General features: G+C 31.2%; 2 protein-coding genes across 2 annotated transcripts; one reads left to right on the plus strand and one right to left on the minus strand.

Moving 5' to 3' along the window:
- Nucleotides 1-348: 348 nt before the first annotated feature.
- LOC132734535 (uncharacterized) lies at nt 349-8,987 on the minus strand. Its single transcript, XM_060721296.1, has 6 exons — nt 8,869-8,987; nt 6,984-7,317; nt 4,445-4,971; nt 3,657-3,881; nt 1,514-3,209; nt 349-762 (listed from the first exon to the last, which is right to left on the minus strand). Exons 2-5 carry the CDS (start codon nt 7,301-7,303, stop codon nt 2,950-2,952), a joined length of 1,332 nt encoding a protein of 443 aa, XP_060577279.1. The 5' UTR covers nt 7,304-7,317; nt 8,869-8,987; the 3' UTR covers nt 349-762; nt 1,514-2,949.
- Nucleotides 8,988-16,136: 7,149 nt separating this feature from the next.
- Nucleotides 16,137-26,276, plus strand: LOC132734538 (uncharacterized). The gene is made up of 9 exons (XM_060721298.1): nt 16,137-16,174; nt 17,547-17,656; nt 20,087-20,158; nt 21,579-21,643; nt 22,222-22,274; nt 22,923-23,032; nt 23,840-23,908; nt 25,684-25,870; nt 26,157-26,276. The coding sequence occupies exons 3-9, from the start codon at nt 20,096-20,098 to the stop codon at nt 26,219-26,221; spliced, it is 612 nt and encodes a 203-aa protein (XP_060577281.1). The 5' UTR covers nt 16,137-16,174; nt 17,547-17,656; nt 20,087-20,095; the 3' UTR covers nt 26,222-26,276.
- Nucleotides 26,277-27,932: the final 1,656 nt, after the last annotated feature.

Here is a 27,932-nt window from a genome sequence, read left to right on the forward strand (position 1 = left end):
GTATAACACAACAATAACCCATTTATATTACTTTGACTTATAGCGTTTTAAGGGACAGATAGATCAGACAAAACATATAGTTACACGATGTTTTCTTTTTCAGTATTAACATCTTTTTAAAGTCAATATTATGATATGCGTACTTCTTGAATTTACTTTCTTTCTTAAATTGAAGATGAGGTGTTTTCAAAAAATTTTATAACACTTATTTTAAAGTTCCCAAAATGAATTCATAAATCCTTGAAAGTAATTTTCATGGGTGGAATGAATGTTAAAGTTCTTCCTCTTCTAAAAAATCGGTTTTTGCCAATCCCCAGTTCAGTACCCCCAGATTTTCTGTTTTTCGCGACAAAGCGTCGTTTAGCCAGTTTCAGCTTAACAAACATCCCAACTTTGTCGTCTGATGAGTGTTGCTGAACTTGGTGTATGTCCTTCTCAACCTCACTGAGCATTTTATTGACATTTGCCATGTCGTGATCTAAGCTTGTGGTTATAGAACTACATCGCCGCTCAACTTCTTGAAAGGAAATTCGTTCTTTATCTTCAGCTTCTTTGACAAGTTGTGCTTTAAATTGTTGTATGTCTGCTGTTTTTTCTTCCCGTTTTTGTTCAACCTCTTTATAGAATGTCGACTGTTTATACTTAAGATCTCGCAGATCACTTGCTATTTTTTGTAAGTCATGTGTCACATCATCGTCTTCCTGTATGTGATGCTTTGCAATATTTTGTATGCTCTCAACAACGCCAAGGTGACCGCAGAATCTATAATTTAAGTGCTAAATCAACTTGTATTTTCATAAATGTTAAGATACATCCTGCTGTAATTATGTCCACAAAACACAATTGCCTTATGTCACAAATGACCATTTTATATCTGTTAGTATAATCATTCTCTTATATTAAGAGCAAGTAAGCTTAAACTCTGACCAATAGATAATTTCCAAAAAGGTGTATTTTTATAAGATAGGCTCGTTTTTGCATTATCTTAAAATAGTAGTTTTGTTACTTCTCTATTGAAATATTTTGCTAAATAATAATTCTCGGCGAAACAATAGTTATATCAAATTACAGAACATAAATTCAATAGAAATACATGGTGATCGTACAATAAAAACAATATTACTATCAGGATTATCTGAAAGTTTTTTTATACTCATTAGGGTAATTTTCGTTTATTTCAGCTAGTTGAAACAAAAGTTTAACAAATTTGACAACATATAAATAGTTCGAAATAATCTTACTCAGAAGTGTCTCAAATGAACATACACATTAGAATCTCAAATCAAGAATGTCCTCATTTAAATGAGAAAAGTTGTATTCAACAGATCTGCTAATTTTTCAATTTTCTTTTGTTACATGAGAAGATAATCAGGTCCCTAGCTTTTCAGGCACATATTAAAACCAGCACATCCTTAAGCATCATCTTTTCCTTACCATCATAAGCAAACATAGCCATTGTTCATTGAAGGGGTAATTTGTATAATAATGACTTAAATTAAGTTAAAAAAATTACCCGTGGTCATCATCAATGCATCTTTTACATCCGACTTCGCCATGAGAAAAGCAATACAATGTTATGGATTCTCCTTTGTGATATTCGCATGACTGGAACTCTTTCACTTCCTTTCGATTTTGTAGATAATTTCTATCTCCATCATCACTTGCACCGAGTATACAACTTTCATCTTGTTTTGTAAACGCGTCACTTGCTCTTATTATAGTATGGTCTTCAACACTTTGATTGTGAAAATCTAAACACTTATCGCAGAAGTATTGTACACAGTCAACGCATTGAAATAATCCTTCAGTGTTTTTACCTTTGTTTGAACATGGATAGCAAGAAAAGTCGTATATATAATCCGATGATTGTATCACTGATTTTTTCTTCCGCCTTCTAGATCTAGATCTTGCTGCCATTTTGTTTTGTCGTTACGTATATCGATTTATATACCTGCACAGGTAAGCGAATTATTTACATCTAGGCTACCCGGTTATCAGTATAATAAACTGGTTTTTAACATGCAGCGATGCGTTTCAAGTGAAATAGTTTCATTAAACGTTCTTAACTTTGAACATGCTTTAAAAATATCTTAAATATAACATATCAAACAGCTGCCAAATATATTCTTTTTTTAAATATAGATGTTATATTATTCATTTTTTATTAAACAAGTTTTTCGCAAGAGTAGCAATTACGGTTTAAATGCACTTTTGGGGTTTAAAACGATTTGAGATAAAGAGACCTTATCTGTTTTTCATGACGGCGATGAGCGGTTAACGTCAGCAATATATAGTGTATGAGAAGTGAATTGTATTTTGCTTTGGTATTTTGGATCAAAAGCTTAATTGATTATAAACGAATTTCGAGTCGAATAAAGTTAATGGCAGACTGCAATATCTAACTAACAGTATAAACAAGTAAACCGACTTTTTTATAATAAGGCATTGCCAAAATCTAATCAAACTTGGCATTTAATTCTTTAATGCGTAGTAATGATTTTTATATTTTACTGCATTTTGATACTTATGTTATGGCATATCATAAAATTTCTTAAATTTAAATTTCTTCATCCTCCGCTTGCTACTTGCACTGGCCTTTTGTTGACATATTGACAACCATTCTTTCTACATTTAGATATGATCCGAGAAAAATAGAATGACTATTTCTAAACCAATTAAGAAATAATTAATTTCCATTCCACCTTATATCAATTACTTTGTTTATTTATTTATTTGTTTATTTATTTAATTGTTTTGTTTGTTTGTTTTTGTAACCTTATATACTTAGTTTACTTAAAACTAAAAATTACTTATACATTAACACTGACATTAATTTTACTTTGTTATTCATAATTTTACTTTTTTTTCATCCTATCAATTAAAAGCAAAGCTATGTAAGTATAACAAATATCATACGGCATCAATCGGCATTCAAATTCAATAATGTTATTACACGCATGTACCCCTTACAACTCCACTGATAAACTGTATGGCGTCAGCAGTGTCTTTCTCCTTACGTTCATCGTCCTCTGTATCAATGTAGACAAAGGGTATTTTGTCTCTTTGGCATTTGTTGTCCGCATATCCTCGCATATAACTTTGATCTTTAACTCTGGGACCAGATCCAAACAATTTACCAAAGTAACCTTGTTCTGGCTCTTTAAAACGTACACTTGTCAAACATACCATCAGTATTTGGCAATTTTCCACTAAAATGTAACAGAATCGGTGTCTCAAATAAATATTTATGCTTAAACATTTACTAAATATACATATATGACAATGTTGTTGGATGTCTCATGTATTTCTAAAAAAAAATGAATAGAGGCATTGGAGTATTCAGTCACTTTGACCGGTTGTTGTCGGCTTATCACATTCACTAATTATGTTTTTTCAAAACAGATCAACATATCATTCCCTCCTTACTTAGATAGTAAAATAGATTAGTTTAAAACTAACGACTAGCCCCGGTAGTAGTATTGCAGCTGACGAAATATTCACAAAGTTAAATCAGTCGCAGATCAATCCTGCAGAAAAACATTATTAAATGGAGATCCATATTTTGGTAATAAGAAAAGGGGGAAAAAGAGACCTTAAATATTTATTTTGTCAATATGTTTGTAATATGATACGTGTAAATATATGGTAATACTTACGTTTATTCAATCTTTTTAGGTCAAATAGTATGCCGTACAAATCCGACGAGTTTGATACAACGCACACAGTAAGAACATTAGAATTGAATTCATTTGCTTTGATTATCTTCGAACGTATTCCAAACCCAAGAAGGTCAGACTGCAATGAACGTGTTGGTAAGTCCGTGGCGTTTGTATCCCATCCAAGAAGAATGTTCACGACATCTCCGACAGGTCGGCCGATAACTTAAATGTATAAAAAATTTAATGTATAAATCTTACTCTGACTGTTTCATGTAATACCAATAAATAAAAGCATATGGTAAATAGATACCTGAATGTTACTAATTTTTGGAAAACATTTTTTTTTTCTTTTGAATGGTGGGATTTGCTTTGTCTTTCTTAAATGCAGCATTTTATATTTTGAAATGTAATTGTTTCTTATTTATGTATATACTGCAGACCCCAACCTTAAGTTAAGATTTATGTATTCATGTCATTACTTTACAAAATTTTGTACATAAAACAATGGCATACTCCATACAGTGATAACACTATGATTTCTTTACATAATGTACAAAAGCATCAAGTTTTGTCAAATCTAGATACAAGCTTATTTAATTGTTACAGTATTTCATGACGTTTTTTTTTTTGTTGTTGTTTTTTTTTTGTAAAAAGGTATGAAAAATGCGTATAATATCATGATATTGCAAGTCATTGTTGCAAGAAAATGTACTGCACTCTCTTTGATATATTTGAAACAGTGAATTAATAAGTGTATAAAACATGAACTATATTACCAGCATTACCATTTAACTCTCCAAAAGAACTTTCTTCCAGGCATTTCTCGAATATGCTGTTACGTTTAAATATTAATCTTTTTGAGGGTTCCCAAAGTAACTCTGATGCACATTCAGTTACTTTAGCTGTGTTATATTCCGCCAGTTTCACGGTAACGAAATGTTCCGTGTCATCGTGAAAACTGTCCCGCTCTAATTTCGAAATGAACTTCTTAACATCTTCTTCCATGCAGTCGAGTTTGTCCATGTCAAATTTTAACCCATGAGCTATGGCCTCGTGTCTCGTCGTAACTTCTAAAATTGAAGATTTTGCTATTTCTTCTATTCGTTTCAACAATTTGTTTTTAAACTCATTGATGGCATCTAAAATATTATCAAGGTTACCGTTCACCTCTTTAAGATATTCTGACAACTTGAACTTGATGTCTTGCAATTCGGTGTGAAGGTTCACCAAACCTGATTTAATCTTTTCTTGATTTTGCTGCAGCAGTAACGAACTTGCAATATCAGGTATATGGTCCACACCATTACAATTTCTACAATTATAAATACGATAGGAATAAACAACGAAGGGTAGAGTAGAGTACGTGCTACAATGTTTAATATGCAAATGTTAACTTGACAATGCAAAACTGAATACATTTAATTATTACCTTAGTGCGTTGAGAAGAATACCACTTGAAGTGGATTGGTGTACAATGGGTAAATTTACAATAAATATTTAACATAGCGATAAAAAACAATAGAAATGTATAATCATGTTGAGGTTTTTTATGACATACTTCCTAGCCAAAAAATACAGATAGGGTTGTAAGTTATTTTGAGATGAATATAAACATTCATGAATAATAATACGTTGTTCTTCTACTGTTTGACATATATATACATGCCACATTGTAGCGCGCACTAACAAACAACATTCATAAAAAGTATGACTATTTCCTTGGTTGTTATCATCATAACCTTAGAATGAATTACCGACCTTTCATAATGAAACTACAGTGGCACAAAGGTGACATGTGTGTGTTTTTACTTATCTCGTGCGAACGAGATACTATGTCGTGGCCACGAGTTACTAAGTCGTGGCCACGAGATAGCTTAGTCGTTTCCACGCGATACTATGTCGTGGCCACGAGTTACTAAGTCGTGGCCACGAGAAGGCTAAGTCGTGGCCACGAGATACTATGTTGTGGCCACGAGATACTATGTCGTGGCCACGAGATATTAAGTCGTGGCCACGAGATAAATAACCAATCAGATTACATCATTTATTTTAATTTCCCTAATTTATAGACATGTGCTATAGTACAAGGATGCCCCTACTTCACCAGCCTGTAAAAGTGTCCTTTATACAACTTATTGACTGGTCAATAATTTTACATTCAGCGTCACTGTGACCCTGATTTTTTACCAAATAACCTCGAAATTATTAGATGTCATCTACTGATCAGGTTCAATGATCTTTCTGGGTTGTATAAACCATGCCTTATCCCTTCTAAATTATTCATCAGACAAGGATTTTACATGAAGTGTCATGGTTACCTTGACCCTTGACCTCAAACATCCTTATAGGCTATGTACTATCCATGGGCAATGTCCCTTCCAAAAAAAAATTACCAAAACCTATTCCTTCTCATGTTATCGTACATGTATAAACAATGTTAACAGGTCGTAGTACATACAAACTGACCAATTTGATCACAAAATTATTGTCTGATGGGCCTTGGAAGGTGAGTTTCTAATATGATCCTAAAGACAAGTTCAAAGTGAATATCTTCAGTATTTTAAAAGTTTAATGTTGTATGTAAAAGTAAGTTGTTAAGTTTATAAACATCATAATATATATTGTGTATTCTGATTGGTTAATTCTCTCGTGTGCACGACTTAGTTATCTCGTTCCCACGACTTAGTAACTCGTGGCCACGACATAGTATCTCGTGCCCGCGACTTAATTATCTCGTGGGCACGACTTTATAACTCGTGGATACGACATATTATCTCCTGGCCACGACTTAGCTATCTCGTGGCCACGACTTAGTAACTCGTGGCCACGACATAGTATCTCGTGCGCACGAGATAAATAAAACATACATATGTCAGCTTTGTGCCACGGTATGAAACAGTTCACTTAAAGTCAATATAATATATGTATATAATAAAAATTAAAGTAAGCATAAACATGCCTGTTTTATTGCTAAAACCATTTGGTTACATTGACACACATATGAATGTATTCACGAAGCAAAAGCTTGTTTAATGTCTTAAAGATTCTTAATTTGCTTTATACTTCATATACTTTAATTAACGTATTTATTTCTTCTTTTTTGGTAAAGTTTTACTTTGTATTTGTTGTTTATTATCATTATTGTTGTTTTTATGGCTATAAGGGATTTGTGTTTTGTTGTTTTTTGTTGTTGTTTTTTTATTGGCTGTTGTTTTGTTTTGCCAAATCACTTAGTCCGTCTGAATTTGCAAAACGTTGTCCAGTAATTTTCCAAAAGATAAGGTTCAATTTGTAAAATTGTAACTGTGTGCACGCTATACTTACTTGTGTTTCAAAATACATACAGCACAGAAAATTGCATCATGTTCGGCACAGTACATTTCATAAATCCTTCCCTGATGTTCTTCGCAAGAGTATCCAGAAGATTGTACTAAATGGTGACATTTATCCTTTGGGTTGACATCCACCACCTTATGGTCTTTAACAAACGATTTGTGTCCATCCCAACATCTCTGACAGTAAAGTTCCTGACATTCGACACATTTGTATACAGCCTCCGTAGTTTTGCATGGGAAACAAGGAAATTTAAGACACGCATCCGAACCTTTATTTAATGAGTCAATGAAGGATTTGCATGTTGCCATTGTTTAGGTTCTTACTGAAATGATATATAATAGTCATGCTTTTTTAGGCGTACTTTCAATAAAAGTTACTGCTGAGTAAATAAGATACTTTCAACACATGTATTCTGTGTGTTCAAAGATAAGTATAGTCATTGAGTTACGCAAAACAAATCGCATAAGTGCACACAATTTTGAAATTTATTTGCATAAAATTATATCTTTACTTGGATGCAAAATAGCAAAGTGCTAAATCAAAATACATATCCTTGAATTCAAGTTACGATTGAATCGTCGTAAACGGGTAATTTGTTTTTAAAAAGTAATTGCAAGGGGTGTCTATTTATCAAAGTTTATATTATACCACACATTTAAAATCTTAACTTAAAATATTGATCATTAAAGCGTAAGTTATACGTTTTTCTTTACAATATACTGCTTAAACCGACATTAAGACGACATAGCCTTGTCACGCTTTATTACTTTATACAAAACAAATAAAGCATCTCTCTTTTTTCTGTTGTTGTTGTTGAATCGTTCATCACTCATCCATACAAATGAGGCAAATATTATGTCAAAATATCTTATTGCAAAGAATCAGAATCTAACGTATAATTGATACATTACTTTACTATATTTTTGAATTAGTAAAGATCGATATAAATATATAGACACGCATACCCGTTAAACAATTTACAAAGGAATTCATGTCACTTTATATTTAACAAATTCTTTTCCCGTCTCATTTACATGTCTTGATATTTTAAAAGATAAAAACATATTGAAACTATGAAAATAACTATATAAATGTACTTGCCCGACAAGCGGACATTATCCCCCTGGTATTTTAAGCCAGTGCACCATACATATGTACATAGCATACAAGCTTGAACAGGAACGTTCTCGAAGACGATTTTATTTTGTAAAATAATAGAAGAAAACATTATATTTTGTTATTAAGGTACATTTTTTATTCAAGTTTCTTTTTAATATTTTAGGGATTTTTTTTCTATTTTATTTTGTACGTTTTAATATCGATGAAGTCTAGCAAAAATGTTATATTGACTGTATGCATGCAATTATTTAAAAACAAACATAATTCCCAAAATACCACATACGAAACGTATTTGTCGAGTTCGCTCAACGCATGACTATAACATATAGTTCATATTTTAAATAAGTGATTTTCTTAGTTTTGAATAAATCTTTCTATAGATATTAATTTGTTAAGGAGACCAATCCATTGATAATCAATACCATATACGTTCAAGATACCTGATACCCAAGTGTTACCAACATTTTCTAAAAAGAGACAAGAACACAATTCACTCGTTTACAATTAAAGTCTTATACATGTATGTCTACATACATTTAATAAACGTATAATCATTGTCATTCTAAGGAATGCTCAAATCATTCCCTTCAAAAGCAATATGGAAACATTATAATATAGTGAGCAAAGCCTCAAGAAATATCACTCATTGCTTCGAATAATAAAAAAAAGATTTAAGATAAAGTTTGCGTCATTTTGATAAAAGAATTTCTCAAAATACACTTTTTAACAAAGTAAATTCTTAAGTTGTACTTACCCCCGAAACAGTAAAGAGCCTCAAACTATTTGATATTTAAATATTTAGACACCATGATTTTAAAGATTTAGTTGGACTAACTATTTTTACACACCGATGGATTTGATAACATTCACACGAACTTTACATTAAATATATTTAAATGATTACTTAACCGTCGACGTCGCCTCATTTGTAACACTTGAGTTACTATTTGTTAATTTACACCATGAAGAAAACTTGAGGGAATATTATATGTGAACAATACCAGAAACAGCTTATACAGTGTAATGAATCTGTTTCGGTATCTAATTGCCTGCTTTGCCTTTATCATCTGGTAATTAAAATCAGTATTATTAATTTCAATGCGTTTGCTAAATGTAATATACGGTCATTTATTCTACAGCTGTTCTGTTTTAGCCACTCGACATTTTGTGCACCCAATTACAATCTTACTAAAGTCTAGATCATCTACTTTTAAATCAGTTATTTCTTGCATGTTGATCTGATTGCCATCGGATTTGTCGCAACTTCATTGTGGTAAAGATTTCCCGAGAAAACTATTTTAGCCATTCATTGGTTGTTTGAAAAGTCAGGAGAAGGTAACCTCCCATTGGTTTCGATCAGATCCTAATGCGTGACGCTAACTAGGATTTGGTTTCGATCAGATATTAGGTCCACCAGAACATAATTATGAAATATAATATGAATCATAAGAGATAAGATGCAGCAGCAGTATAGGACCAAAACGTTATGGTCGGTCCGCTTTATGAATAATGACACGAAGGTTTCAGCCCGAGAATCATTTTCATTTAAAGCAGATTAATACTTTCCGTATGGTCTTTGATTAGAAATTATGTATTTTATGCGCATATTGATATTGTCTAAAATAGATAAAAACAGAATCCCTAAAGAAAGCCCAACACGGCAAAATTGAAAATGTTTCAGGCTCGGTTTGAGGCTGTGTGTTTATGAAAGTTACGCCTAAGTTGTTATAATAAAATCGAAAAATTCATTCATTTGAAAATCAATGTTTAATGTAGAGATAAATAAAACACACCAGAATGATAATATATATGTATTATTGCATTAAAGCAAATTACATAGATCAGTAGCATGGAAAGCTATACAAAAGAATGTATTTCAATTTGGAAATTAAGTCATGTAGGATGATTCAATAATTCTTTGTAAAGACTTCAATAGAGGTCATGTCTTTCATTAGATAGCAACACTGAAGACTCAATATTACTGTTTCAATATTCTTTACTGCAGTTAATAAAAGAGTGTTTCATAAACTGATTTTTGTATTGCTTATCTAGCAACTTGCCTGGCAATACGCAGTACTAGTATGTAGGAACTTCACCTCTTCATTGCCTCATCAATATTGATTTTGCGGTCATAAGGTTTAATTTTAAGTTGGTCTTGATGACAAAAATTGATTGTATTATCAAGCAATGTATACCTCAACCTCAGTGCTTTCTATGCTTTGATGTTTTGACAGTGATTAATTCAGTGCGCGTGCGTTGATAAACCGTGCCATTACGAAATGGACCTGATCAATAGGAAGGAAGTCAGTCCAGACAAATTAAACTTCAATTGTAAGAGTACTTGTTTATTAAAACAAAATGAGCAAAATATCAGACGTAAATGAGTTAATTTGTCTTATAGGTATTTTATTACTCATGTCATATACTGAACAAAAGTGAGCACTTTTCAAAACCTAAAGATTATTTCATTTGACTCCTTTTAGATTCATTTTTGCAAATAATTGGATCTAACTCACTTCAGTGTTGGAACATTACGCTTGACAAAAAGCATGATCGCAAGTAGAAAAATATCGCTTTTTTCGGAGATGCTTACACTTTTCATCCAGTCTCACTTTTTGTGTTTGCATAAGTGTTTTCAGTGTCTTCAATTTAAATGTCAAAGTTATGTGAGAAATAACTCAGACATCAAAGTCCAATAAAAAAATACTTGATTGGTTGTTATAGTAGGAGCATCGAAACCCGACTCTATCTGATTGGTACGAGGGGGTGTAGCCCCAGAGTATAAGTCAGATTACAGGTGTTTTGTTTTTCTCTTTTGTACCATAGGCAAAGATTAAAACACGTTCTCTGTCGTCACATTATTATACTCGAGACAAAGGTAACCAATATGTGAGGATGTGAATATGATTATTCTATCTTTTTCTTTTCCCTGTCTTCGCAATAAGTAAACCCAAGAAAAACTAGAACTGTATCCAAAGGACACGGATGCCCCAACTGACAACATATATATGGTATATAGTGAAAAATTCAACAAAGGGTCATAATTCTATCAAATTTGGTCTCAGCAAAAATTCCTTCCTTTACTTCCATCTACACATTAAGGTTGCTCATCCCTGAAAGTTTAAGCAAAATCTGCAATCCCGTTTAAGAGGAGTTGCGTTCACAAATTTTCCATATGGTATATAGTGAAAAAATCAACAAAGGGCCATAATTCTGTTAAATTTGGTCGCAGTAAAAATTCCTTCCGTTACTTCCATCTACACATTGAGGTTGTTCATCCCTGGAAGTTTAAGCAAAATGTGCCATACGGTTTAAGAGGAGTTGCGTTCACAATATTTCGGGACGTACGGACGAACTGACGGACGGACAAGTGCAACGCTATATGAACCCCACTTTGTGGGGGCATAGAAATTAGCCAATCAACGAGCATGCTCTACACAGACAGTGAGTGCAAGTAAACGCACAGTGTTTGTAATTGGTAATTTGTAATATGCGATTTAACTTTAACACGTTTTCAATAGTTAAGTATCTGAACTATGATACAAGAAGTATAACTCCATAATGAAATTTGGTCCTCTCAAAAACAAAATTGTCTCTCCTTTTAGAATCAGAATTTTTTTTTTTTTGTTATAGGTATTGCATATATACAGTTTAAATTTTGTTTGATTGTTTTATGATTTAAAAGTTCATGCCTTACTTATAATACATTCTGGCAAGTTTAATGGATATGCTATAATTATTATAAAAATTGAAACAGAGAGAGAACAATTTAAAAGATTTGTTTTTCTTTTTTTGACAAATTGGTTTTTTAAAAAAGATCGGCCAACTTTTTATATTAAGGACTATTTAAAATCCCCACTGGGAATGGGTAGCAAAAAATTTTAGGGTATCATTTATTAAAAATAATTATATTTTTAATTAGGGGGAATTTTGGGGTCTAAACTGTTCAAGAAGAAAGTTCTTATTTTTGCTTTTCTTTTTTTCCTTTTCTTTGGGGTCGGTGGGTTTTGGGGTGGTAAAGGGGGAAAAAGGCAGGGACGGTGGGTTTTATGTCGGCCGGCCCGGCCGGCCCGGCAGGCGGGCAGGCGGGTGGGCGGAAAAGGTAAAAAAAAAACCTTTAAAAATTTACCGCCCAAAATGAAAACGGTTTTAAAAATTTTAAAAACCAAAAAGGCCCTTGCCCAAAAAAATTTTCAATTTTTGCCTTTTGTTTGGGCCTTTTTTTAAAAGGGTTTTTTTCCTTTGTATTTATCTATTTTATGATCACATCCGTGTTATTTGTGCCGTGTGGCGGCTGTAAAAAGTCTCCCCGTACATTTAATCAATGATGTTTATATTTTCGATCCTTGAAGATCGTTCAGCACGACATTATTGTTGTGCTTTGTGGTATTTTTTGTTTTCAACTTTTCGGCATTTTCTAGTTGGGTGGTTCCAATATTCCTACTTGAATAATGTTGAATCACCCTTAGGATATGTTGCCTGCTTTTTAAATTTGTCTTTTGACGTCTTATCTGTGATACGCAGGCTTCATAACCTCTGATCCCCTTTCAAAATTCCATTTTATTTAGTTCCGCCCATTGTTTTCTCGTTTAGGGCACACGCTTTTTATTACTTGGGACCATACGCCGCTTTTCATGGAATGGCACTTACGTGTCACATTAAGGTTCCATGATAACCCCCGTATGAACAACATTCGGATGTTTCTAAATTCAAAATTTTATTTAATTTCCCCAAGTTTAAATGTTTAAATTCGCTTTAAACCCCGGGTTGCTAGGGGGGGTGGGACCGGTAAAATTTTTTGCAACTTTTCAGTACCGGCCCCCCCAATGAACGGGACAATTCAAAATTTTCCGAGCCTCCAAAAAATTTTCAAATTTTGGGTGGGTTTGGGGTTTTCTTTAAAAGGGATTCTGTTTTTTATCTATTTTAAAACCAAAACTTTTTAAAACAAAAATATTAATGAAAAAATTTTAAACACCAATAAAAACCAAAAGGCTTCTATTGATTCAACTCCTCTTTTTTTAAACACTTTTAACAAAACTTTGTTTAACTTATGGTATACATATACTGATTTTTAAAACCAAATAAAAACTTTTAAAAAATACATGATGAGTATAAAAAAGTCATGACATGCACACCAGCACCAAGGATAGCACATAAAGAGAGGGTGACTCTTGTTTCCATTGTGGCCCCCTGTGTTTGTGGCGTGACATAGAGAGCCTTTATCCATCCAGTGCGAATACAGACTTTTAATTAAATATAATTATATACAGTAAGACTTCAATTATATTTACACATACAGACTAGAAATAGAGCATTGAATCACACTGTTCAAGTTAAAACAGAATATATAACCTATGAGGCAAATAATAAAATTGATAAGCATTAACTAATTTTCAAAACAAACTGCAATGAAATAAAACTATTATTCAATAATAAAAAATCATTATATCACAGTCACAACTAAAACCTATTGCTAGAACATATTGCAAGATACCAAAACCCAAGGAATGAGAAATTAAAATGAGTATTATTTAGACTAAAACAAATGCATCATTTTATTTTCAATTTAAATGTGTGAAATAATTAACAAAATGAGTTAAATTCTTTCCTATACCGAAATACCTAGATGTCAACTATAAAACGCATATAAAAAGTATTGAAAAATAACAAACCGTCCATCATGTACTTCTTAACGAAGGTAACCTATTATTGCTAGAAAATTCCGTTGGCATACTGCTCCACAACGAACAACCCATAACGCAGAAGGACTTGGATCGAAAACCTTCGACCTTAGGGATTGCTACTAAGCGATCCTGTAAGAATGAACAGTGTCCTGTGGGATGAAATATTTCTTAAATGAAATTTCTGGGGGAAAAACCAATTAAATTTATTTTAAAAAAACATAAACAAAAGGAGCATTTTGTCTCCCACGGTTATTTAAAAAGGGTTTTACCATTTTTTTATTTTGGGGCCGAAAGGGGTTTTGGAAAACCAAATTTTTTATTTCCCATGAATCAATTTTTGAAACCCGGGGCAAGACAACGAAAAAATTTAATTTTTAAACTTTGGGATAGGGTTTTTTTTTTAATCATTTTCACTAGTAATAGAAATACACTTCTTGACGTCAGGTAAAGCATATAAGCATATGTCTCACTGATTTTGTACGATATCATGTGTTTCCGATATATGGTTTATCCGACAAATGGTTCATCTGATGGTCAGTCTGATATAAATATTGTTCAACATCAGGCTACCTAAATTTCAGTCGGTAAAATATATTCTAAAATGACAATAAAACTTAAGTATACTTTTGAAATAGATTAATGCGTAAAAAAACAGTTTTCGATGATAAAGGTGACCCTTAATTAATTCATTTTTTATCAAGATAACTGTTTAAACAACGACCTATTAACGATAAGAATGTGTGTCCTTAAACGGACCTGAAAATACTTAAATGTTACAGTTGTTAAATATTTATACACTTCTAACTTTAAATTCGTGGTGTTATCTCTAAAGATCTTGCAAAAAATCGTCCAAACGAGTGAACGATAGTGAAGGAAGAGAAGTAAGTTTACTTTATTTTTTTAAGTAGAGAGGTCTTCAATGGGCTCAATTCCAATAATTATTATTTTAGTTTTGATTAAAACAATAAAATGTACTTTGTGGATAATCTTATGAATTGTTGCTTACAAAAATGTCGATAAAATTCAAAAGGATGTTGAATAACATTTATACGATGAATAATATTATTTTGTTCTATTTAATTATCTTCTAGTATATAAATACTGGTTTGATGTTTTGGTTAAAACTAAATACAACCAAAGATTTTATTAATTATATTACAGACCCATTAAAATAGAACAAATCTCTTTAAAATTTGATTATATTACTTTCACAAGACAACATGTAAAGTTTTCTTGCATCATCATATATAATATTTCATCATCTGACCGTAACAATCACTAAAGCATTTGCAATGAGCGTAATATAAAACGAGAGACTGTGTGTGTACGTATGTGCGTGTGCGTGCGTGCGTGTGTGTGTGTCCGTGTGAGTGACCGGCGGTTGCGTACGCATGTGCATTCTGTTTATTTACCTACATATACTAATAAAACGAAACGATACGGTGATTATTGAAACCACTAAAAATTATTTTAAGGAAATGGCTTAAGTCAAGCCATTTTCTCCGCACAAACCCACGTACGTTTATGGTATGCATGCACTAGACTAGATAGTAAGTGGGTTTTAAGACCACTGATATCTTAGAGTTCATGACATCCTTGTCAACAAACTCCAACTCGATCTAAAATGATATCAGTACCTTCTTCTTATTTGCAGAAATCATAGGCAAGACAAAATGAGAAAAGGCAAGATATTTTTATCATTATTATAGTGTTATCACCAAATTAGTCTAAATTATACATTGTTGATTCTATTGGAAGAGCATACAGTTATGTAGCTTATACAAACACGACATACATCATGTATATAGGTTTTGAGGCCATACACGAGTCAGTTTTATTAGTATGGTCGTATTAAAAATGGTTTCTACGATTCACACTCAGCGTTTTTGACACTTTAACCTAACTTTGCTTCTTCTAGCACAATGTAGATTTGAAATGAAACTGAATTGTTGGTCTAAGAAAAAAATAAAACGTGGTAATTCGGAATACAATGTTGAATTTATATGCATAATTTGAGTTCAGAAAATAATACCGAGGCTAGATTAACTGCGTACAATAGTGATTTGATATGAAATTTTGGACTGGAAAATGAAAACAAAGCCTGTTTGAGTGCAATAGTGGCTTAATATTGTTCAAAGAGAGGGAAAATAAAAAAAAACAAAGGTTAAATTTGGATATTGAGATATCAAATGATACAAATGCTGAATGCAATATATTAGTAAATTGTTGTTTTTTTTCTTTGAATGAACGTGCCCGTTATTAAATTACGAACAGTAGTTATTCTGTTGCTTATAAAAGGGAAATTGAAATAAAACTCGTTTATTCTTTCAGAGTTGTTGATAGCGTCTTTCCTAGTGAACACTATTGCTGTGGGTAAGCTATTGTTCTATAAATCAAAAACAAAATGTCCATAATAATTTGTCTGAACCACAGTTGACAGCATTGCTTTAAGAATTTGGAGTACAACAGAAGATCATTAAATCATCAAATCATTTTTGATTGTTGTCTTATTTGCATTTATTTATCAATGAAATGTTATTAAAAATGTATTTTTTAATTTCCGAACTAATGAGTTTAAATTTAAGTATAATGTTAGAGATCATTTAGCACAAAATGAAATAAAATCTGTCTGTCCTGGCAAGTTGTTAAAATTATGTTTTGATTATTTAAACAGAGCGAGTATGCCACTCTGATTATTAAATGACAAGTTGAAGCTGAATAAATAAACTAAATGTACCACCTAATTTGAAAAATGGATCGATATCATTAGACAAAATATGATTTCAACCACTAAAAGTGTTTTGAACACGTGAAATAATAAATTAAACCATGATAAACGTTGCTGCTTAGCGATATATTCAATTTAACTTTACGCGAATGAAACAGATTTTCAAATACTTGACCAAAACCACGATTTTTGTTCTTTTCGGGTCGTTATTTTCGCGACAAGAGAACTGAAAATAGAACTTATTAATAGTTCTAGGCCTACTGCTGTGGTGTTCTGTAAAACGAACATTATTTTCAACAAAAAAGTGTCATAATCGCAAGTGTCATATATCATTTAATATCATTTAAAAGTATGTCAAAAAGTATGTCCAAACGATAAGACACCTAGTTTGGGCTGTTTATTGCAATTTGGAAAATCAACATATTTTTTCCCCCTGACCTAAAACCCTTTGTAAAACTTTCTTTTGTAAAATTTAATCTACCAAATTTTTTGGGCGTTGGCTTTTTTTACAAACAAAATAAAAATTTTTGAAAAATATCTTTTTAAAACTTGAAATATAAGATTTCCTTAGATGATAAATTATGAACTTATAATCACATACAGTTAAACAGAATTACATGTAGCAAAACAAAAACAAAACAAAAAACAATAGAAATGCTTACTTTTATTGTTGGATTTTACGTTGCATCAATGCAGTACAAGTTTATATGGAGATTTTCCATCTTTAACTGTTGGAGGAAGCCCCGGGTGCCCCTTCGTCCATCATTTTTGGTGTGGTTACCTGAGTGGAACCACTGATGTTAGGCAATCTAGTTGGATAGTTTACTCACATATTTGAAGAAATGTTAACAAATATAAACATAATTTGGTTGAACATAATAATTGTGCTTACGTTAATTTTTGTCAAATTTGATTTCAAAGGTCTATAGGTATATTTCATTAAATGATGCAACACATTGAACATTTTTTAATAGTTAAAAAAGAGTTATATATAATTTTGAAAAACATATTATATAGGTTATGGTTATTTTACGTTGCCGCCAAACAAATTGAGATGCCGTTCATGCAAAAGAGCCTCCGATCTTTCGGACTGTAACCACCTGGAGATATGTGATAAAACCCTTCAGGTATTGCAATAATCAAGATTCTATGATAAAGTACAATTATATCTTACTCTATGATAAAGTACAATGCTATCTTCATTCTTTAATAAAATACAAAGATAAATATTCATTATATGGTAAAGTACAATGATATCTTATACTGTGATAAAGTACAATGATACCTTGATTATTTGATAAAGTATACACAGCTAACGTCATTCTATGATAAAGTACAATTATATCTTATTATATGATAAAGTACCATGCTATCTTAATTCTATGATATAATACAATGATATCTTCAGGCTATGATAAAGTACAATGATATCTTATTCTATGATAAAGTACAATGCTATCTTCATTTTTGATAAAGTACAAAGATATCTTCATTATTAGGTAAAGTACAATGATATCTTATTCTAAGATAAAGTACTAACATGATATCTTCTTTCTTTAATAAAGTACAAAGATATATTCATTCTAAGGTAAAGTACAATGATATTTTATTCTGTGATAAAGTACAATGATATCTTGATTTTTTGATAAAGTATACACTGCTTACGTCATTCTATGATAAAGTACAATGATATCTTATCCTACGATTAAGTAAAAAGGTATTTTATTCTCTGATAAAGTACAACGATATCTTCATTCTATGATAGATACAGTATACACTAATAACGTCATTCTATGATAAAGTACAATGATATCGTATTCTATGATAAAGTACAATGCTATCTTCATTCTATGATCAAGTAGAATGATATATTCAGTCTATGATAAAGTAAAATCTTTATTTATGGCACAGTACAATGATATTTTGATAATATGATAAAGTTCAATGATATATTGATTTTATGTTAAAGCACTATGCTATCTTCATTTGATGATAAAGTACACAGAGGATATTTGTTTATCTCAGTGTAAGATCGTTATATATTTCACCGAATGAGCACAAAACGGTATATTTCACAATGGCGCAACCACAAGTGACATATGAACTATTGGTGTTCACGAGGTGTAATATATTTCGATCTTACACTTAACTTAACAAACTTTCTTTTGATCATATGCAAAGAAACATTTATAAAAGAAATGTTAACATATTACCAAATGGAAATTGCGCCAAATGATAACACAGCGTGACGTCAATTACGATGTGACGTCATTTAGTTGGTACACTTGTATTTCACTGAAATTACGTACTGTGTTTAAATTAAAAAACAGTGAAAAATATCAGATTGATTATTATTTCTGTTTCAAACAGTGAAATATCAGTTTTATATTTCACTGATATATTTCTATAAACCACTGAAAAGCATGTAATAAAAAGATATCTTCATTCTGTGATGAAGTTCGATGATATCTTATCCTTCGATAAAGTACATTGATATCTTCATTCTATGATAAAGAACAATGATATCTTCATGCTATGAAAAAGCACAATGCTATCTAAATTTATAATAAAGTACAATGATATCTACATTATATGAAAATAATACAATGGTATCGTCAGTTATGATAAAGTAAACAATGATATCTTCATTCTATGATAACGTACAGTGATATCTTGATTCCATGATTAAGTATAATGACATGTATATCTTCATTCCATGATTGGGTAAACTTATATCTTCATATTAGGATAAGTACAATAATATCTTGATATTATGATAAAGTACAATTTTATCTTGATTCTATACTAAAGTACAATATTGTCATTATATGTTAAAGTACAATGGAATCTACATAAGTACAAATATATCTATATTCTCTAATAAAGTACATTGATATTTCATTGTATAATAAACTAAAAAAAGATATCTTCAAATTATGATAAAGTACAATGCTATCTTCATTCTATGATAGTGTAAAATGATATCTTCATTCTATGATAAAGTACAATGATAGCTACATTCTATGACAAGGTACAAATAAATCTCCTTTCTATGGTAAAGAACAATGATATCTGATTCTATGATAAAGTAAACAAAGTATCTTATTCTATGATAAAGTAAACAAAGATATCTTCATTCTATGATTAATTCAAAAATGATATCTTATTCTATGAAAGGGTATAATGATATCTTCATTCTATGATCAAGTACAATGATATCTTCATTCTATGATAAAGTAAACATAGATATCTTATTCTATGAAAAGGTAAACAAATATATCTTCATTCTATGATAGGGTACAATGATATTTTTATTCTATGATTAAGTACAATAATATCTTTATTCTTTGATTAAATACAATGACATCTTTATGTTCAATAATTATCATGCAATTGTCATTATAAGACATAAAATTATTGAAATACCATTCCACAAGAAAGAATCATGTTTGAATCTTTATTCCAAAAACACGCACTTGAGTTATTTAAAATCCATGGCGTTAAAATGACGTAATTTCAGTTAGTGAACGAATAAATGACGTTTTTTCATATTTTAGGATTGTTACATGGAACAGGTCGTAACAGACACACAGTCAATTGTGTATAATGGAGGATGTCAGTCTAAACAGGTATTATTCCTGCAAAATAAAAAAATAAGTAATGAAATAGATTTAAATTGAAAAGCAATATTATATGATTTTGAGTGGGTGACTGATTTATCTGTGAAAGTTATTTTTGATAATTTCAAAGTACAACTTATCAAAATATAATTTCAAACTTTTCAATTAAGAGACTACTTTTTAAGATTTTCCCCATGTGGTACCTCACTTTTATTTATGCTTATAATTCCGACATATCTAGGGTTATTTAGGGCAAAACAAATCTAAAATTGATAAATAATCTAAATTTAAAACGTAATCATTCAACTTACCGATACCCAAAAAGGGCTTTTGAAACCTCCCTTCTTTTTGGATTTTCGTCCATTCAAATTAAACATAAAAATCGTTTTTTTATTTAAAGCAAAATGCATTGATTAAAATTTTGGGGGATATTCTTAGAAACAATAAAATTTTAGTAACTGTGTAAAAGCAATGACAGTCATCTGTCCAGTGGATAGGTAAATAGCCCAGCGTGGGTCAGGCAACCTTTTTAAAGATTCCATGTTTTTCAAATTTCTAGTCGCTTCTTGATTATATCCACATATGTTAAAAATTAATTATTGTCTGTAACAATCCACGAATAAGTTTTCTTCCTTATGATATATTTAAAATAATCAAATTCAAATGGAATCCCATTTTATTCTTTCCTCGCTTGAAATAAACAACTTTTAAAAATGGCAGTCGTGATAGAGACTTAATAAGTGAATAAAACAGAATTATGTTCGTCATGTAACTTTTTCATCTTTTGAAATGTTTGTATTCAATTTATATTTATTGATTAACACAAGCGATCATTGAATTTTATTTTTTTGTTTAAAATGAATGATAACATTGACATTTTAACGTTGATTTTCGAACCTATTTTTAACCCAAGACTTCTTGATTTATGAAAACTTCGTCTGAAATCGTAAACAAATTTTAATATTGAAGTTAATGCTGAGGACATTTTATCTAAACTTGTTTTAAGCGTAAAATAAAAAGAAATTTGTTTGTTTCTTCTGTTAGATTTAATTTTATTTCATCTCGTGAACCTTTAAAACAGTATTCTCACAAATGACGTTGCCATTATTGAGAATACAGCTTCTAAAGTCACTCACACACAAACGTAAATAAATAAACTCGATGAAATAAAAAAAAAATCACACATGAACGTAAATAAATAAAGACCAACATTTTCATTTTGTTTTAAATAAAAAATGTAAATACTTTCTGTATGTTTAGATGTTGAACGTGTTTAAATATAGGTCGGACAAAGAGCAAGGAAGTAAATAAAAAATAACAATCTTTATAAAATTCACCACCCTGTTTTAACTCTATTTATTGAATGCGATAAAAAGAACATATATAATGGGAAGTGACATAACTAAATACAGCAATATCGTGGTTTCAGGTTTGTGCCGTTGCTTCGGGCTCGACGCCTGTTGGTAAGAAAAGAGAGATGATAACTTGCTCCAGGTGATTGTGGTATTATATAATCGAGCTGCGTGATGACAAAACATACATAGTGCGTTTGCGACTAGCATGGATCAAGACCAGTCTGATCAGAATCCATGCTGTTCGCCATCAGTTTCTCTACTTGTAATAGGGTTGGTAAGCGAATAGCATGGATCCTGATCAGACTGCGCGGACGCGCAGGCTGGTCTTGATCCATGCTGGTCACAAACGCATTATGATGGTTTTGTCATGACAAGGCTCATTTATTGTATATGAACAAGCTACACACTTTTTTGTTATCAGAACATCAACGTTTTACTCAGTTAAGCATATAATGAGGAAAGGGCTAGGCGGATATCCACTTTGAAAACAATTCCACTTTAATTAATTGGTATAAAAGAAGACAAGTTTACATCAACTGTACACTGGAAACCTAGGGTTTTTGCATCCGATATCAACTGTTTTTACTCCGAACAATTTACGCCTGTGTTATAAACTGCTTAAGCACTTAATTCATAACAGTGATATGGCAAATATTATCTTATATTTTATTATTTATGACTTTAATAGGATTTTAATGCACATATATCTTATTTAAGATGCTGTAATACTGCCGATGACTGTAACAAACGTCTATGTGGATTGCAGGAACGTAAGTATTACATGTGAGAAACGCACCAAGGAAATATGTTTTAATTTTAATGATAGGTGTATCAATGTGTGACTTTTATAGAGGTCCTCAAGTAATGCTGCATACAAAATATGCTCATGAGTCATGAAATAAAACTTTTACACACAAATTTGTGAATTACTTTACAACAAAAGTGGAATAACTAGATGAGCCCCAGTTGTGTTTTTTGTACGAATTCGAAAATAATTGGCATGATTTGTACATATTTTGTAGGGCCTGCAAAGCAATTTTACAAGCCAAAAATCTAAACACTTGGCATTGTAGGTTTTATAGTTTTATAGGAGATGAATTCATCATTAAATTGATTTTTTTCTTGTGACCTAAATATGCATGAGACAGTTATCATGTATTAAGTACAAAAAAGTGAGATTAATCTTAAGGCTTCCACGTGATCATCCACGTGATATTTATTTAAAATCGACCTCTCGCTACAGGAAGAAATGTTTTGTTTCTTTTTTTTAAGATGAATTGTATGCAATGAACGTGTAATGACGGACACTTTCATTGCCATTACAAACTCAAACATATGAGAATAATGCTATGATGAGCTAAAATCGTGCTTTAAGTGATGTCCTATTCTTTTATTATTATTTTTTTTCAATTAACAAGCCTCAACTAACTCCGTGCGATGCTACCACTGTGACCACAGAACATCATCTCAAAGTGAGGTCAAAGACCCAGACACCTGTGTTACTCTTGGGTACTGTCAACCAAATGAGGTAAGTTATATATTCAACATATAATTGAACATATCACGTCATTAGTATCTACAAAATTATTTTTTGCAGTTTGCAACTTTGCTTTGTATTTTCAGTTGACTTGTTTGCAAAACGTACATTTTTAATTATTTTTATGAAATTCCTTAATGTATTTTCCTGGAATTAAGTTCTACCATTTCCTAGGATATAGTGGGTTATGTCAACCCAAAAAAGTGGTATGTTATTTGAGGGATGATATGAAAGCTGAGTCCTGACACTATCCACAACTTTCCCAACAGCAATTTGTAATTTATTTTACTATACATCATACCTAAAGTACAATATAAATAAATTATATGCATTGATAAGAAATATCTGGAAACGACGACGATGGGAGTAAGGTAATACAATACTAAATATGGATGCACGCTGAAATGATGTGCGGCTGTGTATTAAAAATGACATCCGGGGTATAATATCTACGAGGGTGAGAAGGGTTCTATGTGAGTCAAGTTCTCTGTAGAAATTATAGATCGAGGATATATTATTATAACTCATATATTTTGTGTTATTATATCAAAATACGTGAAATTCAGTATAGATTAGATCCTTTTCAGTTGATTTACTGCCATGTTAATAGGATCATCCGAAAATTGAATTTGAATTAGAAATGCTAATAAACATCAAACCGTTTTGTGATATTCAATTCAAATAGAGTGACAATGTATTAACAATATATTCCATTGCATTTGTGAACGACGAAGGTATCGTTTTTTTTTAAATCAGTCAGAATTATAAACATGCTTTTGCAAATATCTTATCTAACAGAAATGTTACGTTTCACAATATGACGTTGGTGGAAGAGACACGTATTTCTACGGATGTCTTAACAAAGTGGTAAGTAAAATTGTGATGTTGCGAAATGATGTGTTCCATTTTTTTAGGATTAAATCATCGAAAAATAAAATGAGGTTAAAATTCAGTGTTCAGTACAATTTACTGAATTCTTTTGGACGAGTACGTATCTGTTTAACCTATATTGTGTCCAACGTAATCAGTATAGTTCTTAATCATGTTTAATGACTTTTTTAATTCTCATCACTATTTTTTTTATATTTTACAAACTTTGTAACTTAAATTACAAGGACTTGATATGAACTTTGAACTTTTGAAATAAAAACGAGGTTATAAGGAGTGTGATGTCTATTTTGATACGGACTTTTTTGGGACTTTGGAAATGAAAAAGAGGCTAAATTGATACGATTTAATCAAATGTTGAAGGTGCATTGGTTTTATTGTATAAGATGTGAAATTGCAACAATCATTGCTTAACTATGTCTTTGGAATATTTGTCCTCTTGTTGAAAACCGTTTAGCGGTAGATCCACCCTTACCCTACCTGAGCTTCTTAAACATAAAGTTACCAGTCCTATTATATTAAATTTTCATTAGATTTATTTTATAAAGGGACAGAAATGTACCTTTAAATAGTTAAAATTAATAATCACTTCTTTTACGTCACAATCCTGCTGTAGCCGGTGATTTTGATGACCAGACTGAGTATTGAAACAGTAACACTTAAGATACTAAGTTTTCATCTAAAATGTTAAATAATTGTACTTTCGCGGTAAAAGTTTGAATATAATATGTACCAGTATATGGGACTCATTTTCACTCCTCAATTATCATGGACTCATGCAAACGAAAAAAAATGGCATCTCAAGCCAAAAAGGCATATTATCGTTAAAACTTTTGGTCATTTTACAAGTAATGAATTGTTTAAAATTTTTGATTATATGATTAAACACATTTAATGCTACATTGTATGGGTCACAAAAAAACAATTTTTTATCGAAAACATTTATTCGTGAAAAACTACAAATAAACCTATCATGGTTTTAGGCGAATGTTGTAGATTATACTTAAGTATTTCGTATAATTATGATAAACTGTTTACGATATTCTTGTAAATTTCTGACCATTCCCTTATCTAGATATCAAAAGTGATATTTAATGTTGAAGTCACTAGACGAAGTAGTTTGCATATGTTGTTTAACCAAAGTCAAACATGTACTGTTAAGCTATGGGTTTGATTTTGTCTGGATATCTCAAGAAATGGATAATATAAACAACTAGCCTTTGTTTACATTTAAAACTATTGTTAAGGTGACGCAACAATATTTCAAAATTGTTGTTTGTATACTATATACAGTGTATCTTGGGCCGGAGGCCTTAAAACATAAATAAAGTTATTTGAATCTTGAAAAAATATTGGAGTAACTCAGTGACGTAGAATAAGGGTATATTTATTTCGAACGCCCGTAATATTTTTCCTGAAAAAAAATCGACAGCTTCTAAACGTTCTTGTCTGTAAAAATAAAATTTATTTGTGATAAAATATCTTAAATATTTCATTAAATTTAAACATTAAATTATTCTATAACCTAAGATAAACAAGCTTAATTGTTATAAAATGTGACCGGCACTGATTGTTTTATAACATAAATGTATTTTGATAATTCTTATCATGTTAGAGACATGTGTTTGACGAAAATGATTAAACCACAAAGTACATGCAGTAAGTTAATTTCGTATAGCTGTTCATTGTTAAACAATTTTTAAAGTAAAATGTTTGGAAAATCACTTTAGATTACGTTTGCATGTTTTTCTCAGGTATGTGAGACTCTTATGAAGTCAGCCTACCAAGATTATCTAGTATGTGTTGCTAACAAAACCCAAACCTTGTCCAATTCTGACCGGGATAATATCTGTGGTATCATTAATAAGCGCAGTGCCTTTCTCTGTACCTCTTGTTGTGGAGATAATGGTTGTAACTATGGCACATGTAAAGAACTAAGAGGTAAGAAAATAACCTCAAAAAATAATTATATTGATGAAGTTTAGTCTTTTTGCGCGATTTTACTGGTATTTTACTGGTATGTTGAATTATCAAATTTGAAAGGTATATGTCAAATTTGCAAAAGCTTTTTCAGTCCATTGTTCAAAAAAAAAGCGATCAGATCGATTTTATTGTTTTTATTTCCAATCAACTTTACAAAGTAATTCAAGAAGACAGTTAAATCCCATGAATTGTCTTTTTACTAAATATTTGGTGATACCTGGCTTAATTATTTTCTTTCTTTCAGAGAGATTGTTTAACCTCGCTTTACTCGGAAAATTTGATTTCAGTACTTTGAAAATTATTCCTTAGTTTATTTCAAGTTGCATGACAACAAATTCAAGCAGATAAAGTAATTTACATATTACTCGTTTGTTGTTGATAAATGGCCACATTGTTTATGTTTCTTATTTAGCCGTCTTTGTACCAGTCATAGTTAGTTTAGCAAGATTTAATGTTGATGATTGAAATGCTTAAATAATATGTTTGTGCGTGAAATAGTGTTGAATGTTTGCTAAGGAGTAATAGAATCTATCATTTGGTAAGATAATTGGAAAAACCAAAACAGAGGATAAACGTTTCTGTCAAGAAAGAGCCTTGTGCAAATCGGCACTCCTGATTCCAAGGTACAGGATGAGAAGTGGTTAGACACTTGGTTCAAGCAAGCAAAATGGTTTCAAACTTGACAAATAGCTACCGAGTTATTAAAATTTATAACGCCCGGACGTATTTCATCCAGGTAACTGTTTGTATATATCCTGCTATAATTGTTATCATTATCAGCTAACACACTTACTGATATAAAAATGAGTAGAACCCGGCAAGAAAATCATCTTGTCAGATCTCAAATCATCATCATGACCAGTTAATATCTTCAATAACTTCGTCAATTCAGAAGAAAAAAAGCTGAGACCTAAAACCGATTGTGTCATTAACATTGCTTTAAAAAATTGGAATGTTTAAGACTAAAGAATAATATATCAACCCGCTTACCTCGATAAAAATACGTGCTCGCTTGAACCAAGTGTGTAACTCAAATCCTATCCCTTGCTTTAAACCGATTATTCCGAAATACCAAAACTTAACGACACACAAGAGACACCTTTTTACTTTTATTATTAAAAATAAAAATCAGTCCCGCGGTTTCAATATCTGATTATATATTAAAAAGAATATGCTAGCTGAATATAATTACAACAGCAGAGTTCTACTTAAAATTTACTTTTTTCATTGAATACCACATTTGTTAACAGTGTTTAAACATCATACTATCAGTTGTTATCACATATTTAAATAATTTAATTTAAATGACTGTGTTCGAACTATGTTGAAAATAAAAACAAATTTATTCATGTATGTAAATTAGATATACAATGTAACTTTTATGCGCCGGATTAACAAATAGCGGTCATTTTAAAATCTGCCGCATAGAGGAAGCAGCGGCAGTCAGGGCGTCATTCCGACGTCAACATAATCCCATGGAATTCTGACCCGACATTTATTTCTAAACGTCGTTCGTGTAGCTTGGGCACTCTGTGTCTAGAAAACGTTGCATTCAAAGAATGTCAATATTCCCTGTGCAGAACAATTAATGATCCCTTATTTGTCTTATACGATTGTTAGGAAGCTTCCTTCCTAAATTGAAAAATTACGTTTGATTAATAAAAAGATACTGGACATATACACATGTCTAAAGCGACTAAGAAATAAAGGCACATGTATGTATAACAATCTTGGTCAGTAAAATTGAGGGTTTATTCATCATACTCATCTTCTCTTGTCTCTTTTCGGACGTTAGGAATTTGCAAACACTTTTAAATTAAATATTCTGCAATTACTGTATTCCTAGAAAAGATTTCGCGCCTTTTAAGTTAGCGGTTTTCGCGGTAGGCATGATTCCGCGAATCTGTATAGCCGCGAATATGTCACTTATAACAAATCCGCGAACATTTCTAGCTTCAGCCAAATATAACAAAAAAGTACAGAATATTTACTATAATCTACTTACACAAAAAAACAACAT

This window comes from Ruditapes philippinarum, unplaced genomic scaffold (genome assembly GCF_026571515.1).
Source record: "Ruditapes philippinarum isolate M1 unplaced genomic scaffold, ASM2657151v2 ctg3349_1_1_1_1, whole genome shotgun sequence".
Classification (NCBI taxonomy): Eukaryota; Metazoa; Mollusca; class Bivalvia; order Venerida; family Veneridae; genus Ruditapes; species Ruditapes philippinarum.